The sequence below is a fragment of the Scyliorhinus torazame genome, chromosome 22, assembly GCF_047496885.1.
Source record: "Scyliorhinus torazame isolate Kashiwa2021f chromosome 22, sScyTor2.1, whole genome shotgun sequence".
Lineage (NCBI taxonomy): Eukaryota > Metazoa > Chordata > Chondrichthyes > Carcharhiniformes > Scyliorhinidae > Scyliorhinus > Scyliorhinus torazame.
In genome coordinates, this window is record NC_092728.1 from 74,832,706 (window position 1) to 74,845,666 (window position 12,961).

The 12,961-nt window shown below is 46.8% G+C and overlaps 1 protein-coding gene across 1 annotated transcript in view; it reads left to right on the forward strand.

The window, feature by feature from the left end:
* cdk5rap2 (CDK5 regulatory subunit associated protein 2) overlaps positions 1-12,961 on the forward strand; it is a 194,142-nt gene that overhangs the window by 33,572 nt on the left and 147,609 nt on the right. Inside the window, exons 5-7 of the mRNA XM_072488369.1 lie at positions 144-220; positions 3,195-3,318; positions 4,094-4,260. Of these exons, the coding sequence (XP_072344470.1) occupies positions 144-220; positions 3,195-3,318; positions 4,094-4,260 (368 nt within the window). The remainder of the gene's footprint in view (positions 1-143; positions 221-3,194; positions 3,319-4,093; positions 4,261-12,961) is intronic.

A 12,961-nucleotide genomic window follows, 5' to 3' on the forward strand; every position in this document is an offset into this window, starting at 1 on the left:
CCATATCACTTGTTCGACTCTCTTCCTGGTTTTGACACTGAACTATGAAGTACCTCCAGGATATTTTGCGACACTAAAGACACAATATATAAATAAAGGTTATTAAAACTAAATGCCAGAACAATGTTTTCTTGATTTTGCAGAATATTGAACTCAAAGTGGAATTGGAGAGTTTGAAGCGTGAACTAAAGGAGAAACAGGAACTTCTTGTCAAAGCTTCGTGAGTATTGGTTAAATATTAAACACATTTTTAATAAACCTGAGAGTCACTTGGCAAACTTCAAAATCTTTCCCAGTCAGTGTGTCGGTTTTTGTAATTTGAAATACAAAATGCAGATTTCAAGCAGCTGATTCCCCTGAGTAACACTTTTTCAAGACAAATATCTCCCCTTTTCCTTTTGGGTACAGTTTCATGACACTGGAACCTTATCAAAATAGTCTTTCTTGACAGCTGGCCCTGCATGCTAATTGTCAGCAGGGTGTATGGTCATGCAGGACATCACAACAAACTCTGATCTTGACCTGACCCAAAGTCCACAAGTATACTCGGCAGAATTCACCCCCTAACTCAGCATCTCGGGAGAGGAAAACATTGCTAAGGGATAGGATTTTCCTTGTTTTTGGTGGGACAGGCCGGAAAATCCTGCACAATTGGCGCGATTCAACCAGAAAATTTCTAAGTGTCATTTTGGGTGAGTTTGGCAGGGTGTTTCTTGCAAACTTTTTGGGTGAGATCCATACCGCTGTTCGACCACACTTAGTTTGAGCCTTGGGGAACTTCTTCTCCCTGGTCGAGCCCACATTTAGAAATTTTTTCCACACTGGGAAGCCGAAGTCGCTGGTGAGAATGGGTCCTCCAAGATTGGGCCGCCATTTTGAAAGGGGGCCCAATCTCTAAATGAGCTTGAGAGCCCCCACACCCCCACCCACGGGCAATATCACCCCCCCTACACCTGATCATTAGCTCCCCACCCCCAAGTGAGGACACCCTGCTATGCGGTCGCTGAGCCCCCCCCCCCTCTCTTTACAGGCCTCCTCACTCCCCCTTTTGGTTCTCCCACCCTTAACATTCTCCCCCCCAATATTTATTAGGCCCCTTCATTCCTGCCTTTCACCCCTCCCACCCATCATACTCCCCCTCATTCCCCCTTTCATTGGCATGGCCTCCTTAGCCTCAGACCCGTGGCAGTGCTTCCCTGCCACTGGGCACCCTGGCACTGCTACCTGGGCACCCTGGCAATGCCACAGCCAACTTGGCAGGGCACCTTGGTGCCAAGGTGCCCAGGTGCCAGAGAAATGGCCACCCTGTCCTGCCCCCGACCACCCAGGGGTTTCCATTGACCTAGAAATCCCTCTGATTCCGTCACGCCTGGTCCACGTTCATGTGGACCGGTACTAAACTGCATCTGATCCAGGCCTCACTGGGGAGGCCGTTAGTTCCCAGACACCGGGAAAATCCGATGCAGGCATATTTAAATGAAACTAATGGCTCATTTAAATATGTATAACTGGATCTCGCCCTCGCTGGCCGTCCCCAAGCTGGGAGCGATGAGGTCGGTAAATTGCACCACTGTTTCAGGTCAATGTCATATTTTTTCACGATATCCAGCATCTGCTGCATTTTGCTTTTTTATTAGCATTGCTGAGTCCTGTTTAGTTTCCCTAAGTCAGCACAGACCAGGAAGTGAACCCAGGACCTAGTCTAGTCTCTGTTTGTGCTCAATTTCTCTTTGAGCTATTTGGGAACTCAGTGGACGGGTCAATTTAGCTTTTAAGCAGAGTAGTCAAAAAAGTTTTAATTAAGTAGAGTAGTCAAAAAGATTATAAATCTGAGAAAAAGGTATGGTTGTTACAATGCAGCAATGGGATGTAGATTTAAATGTGAAACAATACTTGAACAGGAGCACCTCTTAAACTTTGGTTCCTGCTGTTCCTAGGCCACACATCATTTATTTATCATACTACTTGCAATAGCATTGTGGGAAAGCCTTTAGTTTCAAGTAGCTAATTGATAAATACGTACGCATGCTAATGACTTCAATGAGGCAATGAGCTAAGGATGCTTGTGATTCTCAACAGCGTATTAGAAATTAATTTAAATGTATAAAAATTTTAAAGAACTAGCTCAACAATTTTTTCAGTTTCTTCCATATTGTCAGAATTTTAAACGCTATAATGAACTGTTTCAGTTTTAATAGGAAATGCTAATTTTATCAGAAGGGTCGGATCAAAAAATTAAAGCAGCCAGAAAAGCAGTAAAGGAAAATGAGCAAATGAGCAGTTAGAAAATTTAAAATAACTTATTCACTTCCATGATAGAACAGTTACTGTTGTATTATTTTGTGTTCTGGCTGAGTGAACATTTGAGGCTTTTGTGTAATATACTTTTTAATTGAGGTTTTGTATGTTGATATCTCAAGTACACTGTTCTAATATCTCAAGTATATTGTTCAGAACCACATTTATTTTTTTCATTCTGACAATGAGGCTACAAGTTGCAAACTGAATAAAGATAAAGAAGTGACACAACAGCATTTAGCTCTTCTTCAGTAAAATTGCATGTCATAAGGACTGTGCAAGGCAAGAAGACAGATGCCAGTCAGAGAGTGGAGGAATTTAGGAAACTCTGGGCACGATTCTCCAGAAAGATTTCTAAGTTCATTTGTGGCGGGTTTTTCAGGGAGTCTTGCCGGCGAGTTCCCCAATGTTATTCAATGACATATAGGAATTTCTTTGGGCCCTGGGGTGTTTCTCAGTGGTTTAGCCACACTTAGAATTTTCTTTAACATCGGAGAGCTGAACTCCGAGATTAGGAAGCCATTTTGAAAGGGTGCCGTGATTTCTAAATGAGCTTGTGGGTCGCCGTCGTCCTCCTCCTCCTCCCCCCCCCCCCCCCCCCCCCCCCCCCCCCCAACCCCATGGTCAATGAAACCCCACACACCCAAGTGAGGACACCCCGCTATGGGCTCCCTCAGGACCCCCCTCCAGATCCCCACCCGCCACCTCCTCCAACCTCCCGGAGGCCCCTACTTGCCTTTCCTACATAATACCACCCTTCAAACCCCTCTCCACTCTCAGAAAGGTTTTCTTTTCTTTCTGTCCAAAATGCATGCAAACAGTCGTAGCTCATGATAACATTTGTAAAACAGAGGAAACTTCTCACAAAAGTTTTGCTGTTAATATTATTACAACAGAAAAGCAGTGGAGAGTTTGGCTGGCAACAATGATGTGGAAATTCAGCGTGTGAAAGATGGTGCTCAGAAGGAGATACTTCAGGTTAAACAGCTCCTCAGTAACCAGATCCAACTTTTGGAGGAGGTGAATATGTTTTATATCTTATCAATTTGTTTGAGCCAAAGATCACGTTTGGGTTAACAAATCTTTTATCTATTTGGCAAGCAACCTTTGGACAAGGTAATTTGGGCACATTTCTTTGGCAGGTATGGTTTGTTCTATTATGAAATATTGTAGCTGACATTCATTGGAAACCATCTGGATTTAGCACCTAGGGAACAAGTTATTGTTGCGGCACTGGCACTACTTTCCCATTGGAATTTCCCTTCTTGATCTGTCAAGGTTTTGCTATCCTGGTCTTCATTTTGACACATACTTTTAGGATGGAACATACAGTAAATGTGGCACTAACATCTGGATCCACACATGTACAGAAGGCCTCTCCCCTCGCGTTGTGGCACAAATTAATGCAACCATCCATTATACCCAGCCTTAAATTTCTGCAGGCCTGTTCTGATGTCCTGCAGTAAATTCAGAAGGATGCTAGTAGAATGTCTGTAAACAACAAGGTATGTGGTTATCTGAGGGTTCTGCTGGTCCTACCACTAACGTTACAAGGGGAGATCGGGACAAATTCAGGGCCCATTGTTTCCCTTTGAAATGAAACTGATTATGAAAATTCTTTTGCTGGACTTTAACCTCCATCGGGTGATACAATTTCCATTTTCTTTTATGTGCTTGAATATGTGAAAATGCATTTTTGGTGGGTGGAAAAGAGAAAACCTTTTATGAGTATTGAAAATATCCTCCTGAAAATTTACTTGAATAAAATCAATTTCCCCCCTCCCTTGGTAACTAGGATGTTAAAACCACCCAGGCAGAATTGGAAAAGATGGCTGCTATTGCGGAGCAGGAGAAGATTCGGAGTATCAATCTGGAGAAGCAGATTCTGACAATTAACAAACAGAACCGTATGGGATCACCCTTGTCCCCAGAGCCCAGCAAGAACTGCACAGAGACTGAACAGTGAGATTCTTTTAAATTTTAGTCTTCCAATGTCAAAACATTCTTAAAAAGGGACTAGATTGTTTTTATTCTTTCACAGGATGTGGCTGTGGCTGGTCAAGCCAGCATTTATAACCCATCCATAATTGCCCTTGACAATGTGGTGGTGAGCTTGCTTCTTGAATCACTGCAGTCTTTGTGGTGTAGGTACATCCACAGAGCTGTTAAGGGAGTTCCAGGATTTTGACCCAGCAACAGTGAAGGAATGGGGATATCATTGCAAGTTAGCGTGGTTGTGTGGCATGGAGAGGAACTTGCAGGTGGTGGTGTTTTGCCACCCTTGTCCTTCTAGGTGGTAAACGCTGCAGTTTTGGACAGTGTTGTTTTGGTGAGTTGCTACAGTGCATAGTGTAAATGGTATACACTGCTGCCACGGTGCATCAGTGGTGGAAGGAGTGACTGTTGAAGGTGGAGGATAGGGTGACAATCAAGCGAACTGCTTTGTCTTGATAAAATTGAACTTCTTGAGTGTTGTTAGACGGGCACTAATCCAGGCAAGGGAAGGGTATTCCATCATGCTCCTGTAGCTTTGTAGATGGTGAACAGGCTTTGGGGAGTCTGGAGGTGAGTTACTTGCTACACAGTTCCCAGCCTCTGACCTGATTTTGTAGGCACAGTATTTATATGGCTAGCCCAGTTCAGTTTCTGGTCATTGGTAACCTCCAGGATGTTGATAGTGGGGGATTCAGCGATGGTAATGCTCGAATGTCATGGGCAGATGGTTAGATTCTCTCTTGTTGGAGAAGGTCATTGTCTGGCACTTGTGTAGTGTGAATATTACTTGCCACTTAGCAGCCAAGCCTGATTGTTGTCATTGTCTTGCTGCATATGGGCACAGACTGCTTCACTACCTGAGGAATTGCAAAAAGTGTTGAGCATTGGGCAATCATCAGTGAACATCCCCATTGACCTGATGTTGGAGGGAGGGTCATTGATGAAGCAGCTAAAGATGGTTGGGTCTAGGACACTAGCCTGAGGAACTCCTGCAATGATGTTCTGGGACTGAGGTAATGACATTGAACAGCTCCAACCATCTCTTTGTGTGTGGTATGCAGACTTTTCCCCCTGATTCCCATTAACTTCAACTTTGGTAAGGCAGTTGATGCCACACTCAGTCAAATAAATAAAGTAAAGTTGCCATAGTCCCAGATGACAATAGGCTGCTTTCCCCTATAAGGGGGAGAGCTGACTGCTGGTGATTTAACATGAGGATCACCACACCTCAGGCAAGGTGGTGGCTGGAGAGAGAGCGACAGGCTGAACCACGGCCCGAGACGGCGGCCAACGGACCGGAGAGGCCGATGAAGCCGGGCCGGCGATGCAGGCTGTGGGATCTCAATGGTGCAGAACTGACCAAACTTTACATTGGATTATACATGTTGATAACTATAGAGTGTTGTTAGTGGGACCCTTTAAGTATCCCACTATTGTCTGACACAGCTGTTATGGGCAAGGCATTTTCAGAACCCCAAAATGTATCATGGATTCAACCAATCTCTCCCTTTAATGGATTTGTTGCTTTTCCTTGCACACGGCGTTTTCCCTAGGTGTGTGATTACAATTATGGACACATGGGTTTTTAAACACAAAACACTGTTTATTCCATGAATTCAACTTAACATTGGATCTCTTAACACCCCTTACTTCAAAGATAACTTTGAAAATATTGCAACAGGAAATAATTCCTTAAAATGTTCCTTCAAACTTCCAAGAGACTTAACACCTTTAAACAAAATCACATCAGGTTAAAGGCTTCACTATTATAAGTTTAAATCACCCAAATGATCCAGAGATAGTATTTCATGGCAGAGATCCAGCTCACTGCAAAACACAGACACACAACCAGCTCTTTTCCTCCAAACTGCAAAACTAAACTGCAAAATGGCTGAGCTGAGCTCCACCCACTCTATGACATCACTGTTTTCTTAAAGGTACATTGCTTAAACATCCATGTCTTAAAGGTACTCTCACATGACACAGCAGTAATGTAAAGGGCAGAGACGGGTAAGAGGTTTTGTCTGTTCAGAATGATTTTCTCCATCAATTTACTTCTGTTCCATTGAAGAAAGAAAGGGGCATTAGTGGGATTTGGTTCTGAGGAATGAGGTGGATCAAGTGCAGGTTGGGAAACACAGTGGTCGTAGTATCATACAGTTTAGGGTAGCTATGGAAAAGGACAAGGAGCAATCTAGAGTAAAAATATTTAATTGGAGGTAGACCAATTTCATTGATTTAGGTGAACTGTAATTAAAGATTAGTAGGCAAAACTGCAGCAGGACAGACACTGTCTTTAAAGATATGAGAGTTTGGTTATAGGAGGTACAGTACATTCCCTGGAGGGGAACAACAAAGCCAGAGGTCCCTGGATGGTGGGAGACCGTTCAGATGAAACAGAAAGGGGACATGTAACTCCCCAGTTACCTGCTCTTCTTCTGGATGAGAGGAAGAGCTCACTCACCCAAACAAAACAGGTATTGCTGTAGGTTGTGGAGGCTGTGAGCAGCTGATGTGGAGAGCCTAGTATCTGGATGCAGTATTCCGAAAGGTTTAATGGCCTCATTACTGAAGTTTAGTGGCCATTATTGAAACATGGTACATGGTTAAAGGATGGTCACGACTGGGAGTTAAATATCCACGGGTATCAAACTATTTAGAAGGACAGAGTGGATGGTAAGGGAGGTGGTGTAGCTCTGTTATTTAAGGATGACATCCGGGCAATAGTGAGGGATGACATCGGTGCTATGGAGGATTAGGTTGAATCAATTTGGGTGGAAATCAGGAGTAGTAAGGCGGAAAAGTCACTGGCAGGAGTAGCCTATAGGCCACCAAATAATAACATTACAGTGGGCTGGGCAATAAATAAAGAAATAACTGATTCTTGTAGAAATAGTACAGCAGTTATCAGGGGGGATTTTAACCTATATATCGATTGGTTAAAGCAGGTCGGTCAAGGCAGCCTTGAGGAAGAGTTTATAGAATGTATCCGCAATAGTTCCCTAGAACAGTATGTAATGGATCCTCTGAGTGAACAAGCGATTGTAGGTCTGGTCCTGTGTAATGAGACAGGATTGATTAATGATCTCATAGTTAGGGATCCTCTTGGAAGGAGTGATCACAATATAGTGGAATTTAAAATACAGATGGAGGGTGAGAAGGTAAAATCAAACACTAGTGTTTTGTGCTTAAACAAAGGAGATTACAATGGGATGAGAGAAGAGCTGGCTAAGGTAAACTGTGAGCAAATACTTTATGCCAAAACAGTTGAGGAACAGTGGAGAACCTTCCAAGCGATTTTTCACTGTGCTCAGCAAAGGATTAAACCAACAAAAAGGAAGGAGGGTAGAAAGAAGAAAAATTGACCATGGATATCTAAGGAAATAAGGGAGAGTATCAAATTGAAGGAAAAAGCATACAAAGTGGCAAAGATTAGTGGGAGACTAGAGGATTGGGACATCTTTAGGGGGCAACAGAAAGATACTAAAAAAGCTATAAAGAAGAGTAAGATAGATTATGAGAGTAAACTTGCTCAGAATATAAAAACAAATAGTAAAAGTTTCTACAAATATATAAAACAAAACAAAGTGGCTAAGTTAAATATTGGTCCTTTAGAGGATGAGAAGGGAGATTTAATAATGGGAGATGAGGAACTGAACATGTTTTTTGGGTCGGTCTTCACAGTGGAAGACACAAATAACATGCCAGTAACTGATGGAAATGAGGCTATGACAGGTGAGGACCTTGAGGCGATTGGTATCACTAAGGAGGTAATGATGGCAGCACGGTAGCACAAGTGGCTAACACTGGCTTCACAGCACCAGGGTCCCAGGTTCAATTCTCCGCTGGGTCACTCTGTGTGGAGTCTGTACGTTCACCCCGTGTTTGCGTGGGTTTCCTCCGGGTGCTCCAGTTTCCTCCCACAGTCCAAAGACGTGCAGGTTAGGTGGATTGGCCATGATAAATTGTCCTTAGTGACCAAAAAGGTTAGATGGGGTTATTGGGTTTTGGGGATAGGGTGGAAGTGAGGGCTTACATGGGTCGGGGCAGACTCGATGGGCCGAATGGTCTCCTTCTGCACTGTATGTTCTATGTTCTAAGGTGCAAGGTTGAGAAGGCGGGGCCTTGAATGACCTCAACCGGTACGGGAATTGAACTCGTGCTGTTGACCTCTCTCTGCATCATGAACCAGCTGTCCAGCCAACTGTTTTGATGTCAAAGGCAGTTACTCTCACCTCACGTCTGGAATTCATCTTTTTTTCCCCTGTTTGGGCCAAGACTGTAATGAGGTCAGGTACTGAGTGGCCCTGGCAGAACCCAAACTATGGTTACACTATGAAAAGGAGGAAGTCTTTAAATTATGAAGTGGGTGGTTCAGTTTACACTATAAATGAGAGGAGTTAAATTACACTGTCAAGGGGAGGGTCATTTCCACTGTAAATGGTGGAGTTAGTTTACACAATAACGGAGAGGGAACAGATTGCACTCTGAAGGATCAATAAAGGTAATGTGGACTTGCGGTTGCGGTGATGCCTTGCTAGCCGCACGTTTCGGCGACTCCAGCTCCGACGGTCCTTCGGGCTCTTTTAAGAGCCCCAACGGGGAATTTTTTGACCACGCAACCCGGTGTGGGGTGTGTGAGAAGGGAGTCCCCCCCCCCAACGAAGGCGGCGGCGGCTGCAGCGCGAGGAATCGTCGACCAAAGGGTCAGAAAGAGAGAAGTACAAGATGGCGGCGGAGAAAGCGCAGGCGACATGGGGGCCTGAGCAGGATGAAATTGTGAGACGGTGCGTGGAGCTGCTGAAGAGGGAGGTGCTGACCCCGATGCTACAGGCAATTGAGGGGCTCAAAGAGACACTAAAGACCCAGGAGACAGAGCTCCGCGTGGTGGAGCAGAAGGTGACAGATATTGAGGACGAGATCCTGGGCCTGGCGGTTAAGACACAGATGCACGAGGCACTTCATAAAAAGTGTACTGAAAGGATCGAGGCCCTAGAAAACGGAGCGCGAAGGAAGAACCTTCGGATACTGGGTCTCCCTGAGGGTGTGGAAGGAGTGGAGTGTGGAGCGTATGCAAGTATGATGCTGAGCTCACTGATGGGTGCTGAGGCCCCTACGGGCCCCTTGGAGGTGGAGTGGACAAATCGGATTCCGGCGAGAAGACCAAAAGCGGGAGAACCACCCAGGGCGATAATCGTGCGATTTTACCGCCTTAAGGATAGAGAAGAGGTCCTGAGATGGGCTAAAAAGGTGCGGAGTAGCAGATGGGAGAATGCAGTGGTACGGGTGTACCAGGATTGGAGTGCGGAGGTGGCGAGAAGGAGGGCGAGCTTTAACCGAGCCAAAGAGGTGTTGCATAAAAGGAAGGTGAAGTTCGGGATGCTGCAGCCGGCAAGACTATGGGTCACGTATAAGGAGAGACACCATTATTTTGAGACGGCGGAGGAAGCATGGACCTTTATCAAAGAGGAGAAATTGGATCGGAACTGAGGGACTGATGCTGCAGGAAATGTTATTGTTAATGTTATGGTTGAGGTTAATTGAGAAGTAAATTGGGAAGGGGGGAGACATTGGGGAAATGTGGGCGCCGGTGAGGGGGGAAAGACGGGACATAGTTGGAGAGAGGGGAGGGGGAGGGGAAAGGGAGCTGCGCCATAAGAGGCGGGTCAGGTAAAGGGATGTTCCCGCGCCAGAAAGAATAAGGCGGGAAGACAGGCGCAAGGCGGATGGGAGTTCCCCACACGGGGGGGGTCGAGGAGTGAGCAGGAGAAGCCGGGGTCAGTTGAAGTCAGCTGACTTACGGAAGTAATATGGGGGGAGCAATCACGCTAGAAAGAGATCTAGCGGGGGGGGGGGGGGGGGGACAACTGGGTTGCTGCTGCGGAAATCCAAAAGGAAATGGCTAAAGAGTGGGCGGGTGGGGATGGTGTGCGACGCTGGGGGAGCGAGCGGGGGCGTGGAGGTGGGATATGGGACTGGCCTAGAGAAGGTAATGGCTAGTCGACACGGGAGGGGGGTAGGTAGCCCCCTAGTGAGGCTGATCACGTGGAACGTGAGAGGCCTGAACGGACCGATAAAAAGGGCCCGAGTGCGCGCGCATTTGAAAGGACTAAGGGCAGACGTGGTTATGCTCCAAGAGACGCACCTAAAGGTGGCGGACCAAGTTAGGTTAAGGAAAGGATGGGTGGGACAGGTGTTGCACTCAGGACTGGACGCAAAGAATAGAGGGGTGGCCATTTTGGTGGAGAAACGGGTAGCATTTGAAGCAAAGAACATCGTAGCAGATAGCGGAGGTAGATATGTAATGGTGAGTGGCAGGCTGGAGGGAATGGAGGTCGTGTTGGTTAATGTGTATGCCCCAAACTGGGACGATGCGGGATTTATGAGACGGATGCTGGGGCGTATACCGGACCTGGAGGTAGGAAACTTGATTTTAGGAGGGGACTTTAATACGGTGCTGGACCCGGGGCTAGATAGATCCAGCTCAAGGACCGGAAGAAGGCCGGCAGCGGCCAAGGTACTTAAGGGGTTTATGACCAAATGGGGAGAGTGGATCCATGGCGATTTCTTAGACCTAGGGCTAGGGAGTTCTCCTTCTTCTCCCATGTCCATAAAGTGTACTCCCGGATAGATTTTTTTGTTTTAGGAAGGTCGTTGATCTCCAGGGTGGAAGAAGCTGAGTACTCAGCCATAGCGGTTTCGGATCATGCCCCACATTGGGTGGACCTGGAATTAGGAGAGGAAAGGGAACAGAGAACACTCTGGCGATTAGATGTGGGACTGATGGCGATGAGGGAGTGTGTGCAAGAGTGCGGGTGTGTATTGAGAGATACCTGGAGGTCAATGACGACGGCGAGGTCCCTGTGGGAGTGGTATGGGAAGCACTAAAAGCGGTGGTTAGAGGAGAGCTGATCTCCATTGGGGCCCACAAAAAGGAAAACAGAGGCCAAGAAAAGGGAAAGAGTACTGGGGGAGATTTTAAGGGTGGATAGGGAATTTGCAGAGACCCCGGAGGAGGAATTGTACAGGGAGAGGAGACGACTCCAGACGGAGTTTGACCTTCTGACCACCAGAAAGGCGGAGGTACTGTGGAGGAAGGCACAGGGGCGGAGGTATGAATATGGGGAAAAGGCTAGTCGCCTGTTGGCTCATCAATTGCGAAAGAGGGCAGCAGCGAGGGAGATAGGAGGAATTAGAGACGAAAGGGAAGACACGGTGCGAAGGGCAGGAAAGATAAATGAGGTGTTCAAGACCTTCTATGAGGAACTGTATAGGTCTCAACCCCCAGAAGGAGAGGAGGGGATGCGGCAGTTCCTGGACCAATTGAGGTTCCCGAAAGTGGAGGAGCAGGAGGTGGTAGGCCTGGGGGCACCGATTGGGGTGGACGAGGTTATTAAGGGACTGGGAAGCATGCAAGCAGGGAAGGCCCCGGGACCAGACGGGTTCCCGGTGGAATATTACAGACAATATGTGGACTTGTTGGCCCCGTTGATGGTGAGGACGTTCAATGAGGCCAGGGAAGGGGGGACTCTACCCCCGACGATGTCGGAGGCGACGATATCGTTAATTTTGAAGAGGGATAAAGATCCGTCGCAGTGCGGGTCCGATAGACCTATTTCATTATTGAACGTGGACGCCAAATTGTTGGCAAAGGTACTGGCATCGAGGATAGAGGACTGTGTCCCGGGGGTAGTGCACGAAGACCAGACATGGTTCGTAAAAGGGAGACAACTGAATGTTAACGTGCGACGACTACTAGGGGTGATAATGATGCCCCCAGTGGAGGGGGAGGCAGAGATAGTGGCGGCAATGGATGCAGAGAAGGCATTTGATAGGGTGGAGTGGGAGTATGTATGGGAAGTGTTAAGGAGGTTTGGGTTCGGGAACGGGTTTATTAGCTGGGTTAGACTTCTTTATGGGGCTCCAACGGCAAGTGTAGTTACAGGTCGACATAGATCAGAGTATTTCCGACTATATAGGGGAACAAGACAGGGATGCCCGCTGTCTCCATTGTTGTTCGCGTTGGCAATTGAACCTCTGGCCATGGCGTTGAGAGACTCCAGGAAATGGAGAGGGGTGATTAGAGGGGGAGAAGAACACCGAGTCTCGTTATACGCAGATGACCTATTGTTATACGTGTCGGACCCAGCGGGGGGGATGATAGAGGTTATGCGAATGTTGAGGGAGTTCGGGGATTTCTCGGGGTATAGGCTAAACATGGGGAAGAGTGAATTATTTGTGATACATCCAGGGGACCAGAGTAGAGAGATAGAAGGCCTGCCTCTAAGGAAAGTGGAAAGAAACTTCCGATACCTGGGGATTCAGATCGCTAGGAGCTGGGGAACCTTGCACAGACTTAATCTGACAAGGCTGGTAGAACAAATGGAGGAGGACTTTAAGAGGTGGGACATGCAGCCTCTGTCGCTGGCAGGCAGGGTGCAGGCAATTAAGATGATGGTCCTCCCGAGGTTCTTATTTGTATTTCAATGTCTCCCTATACTAACCACCAAGACCTTTTTTAATAAAATAGACAGGAGCATCACGAGCTTCGTGTGGGCAGGGAAAGTTCCGAGAGTAAGGAGGGGGTTCCTTCAGCGTAGTAGGGACAGAGGAGGACTGGCACTACCGAATTTGGGCGATTACTATTGGGCCGCCAATGTGGCAATGA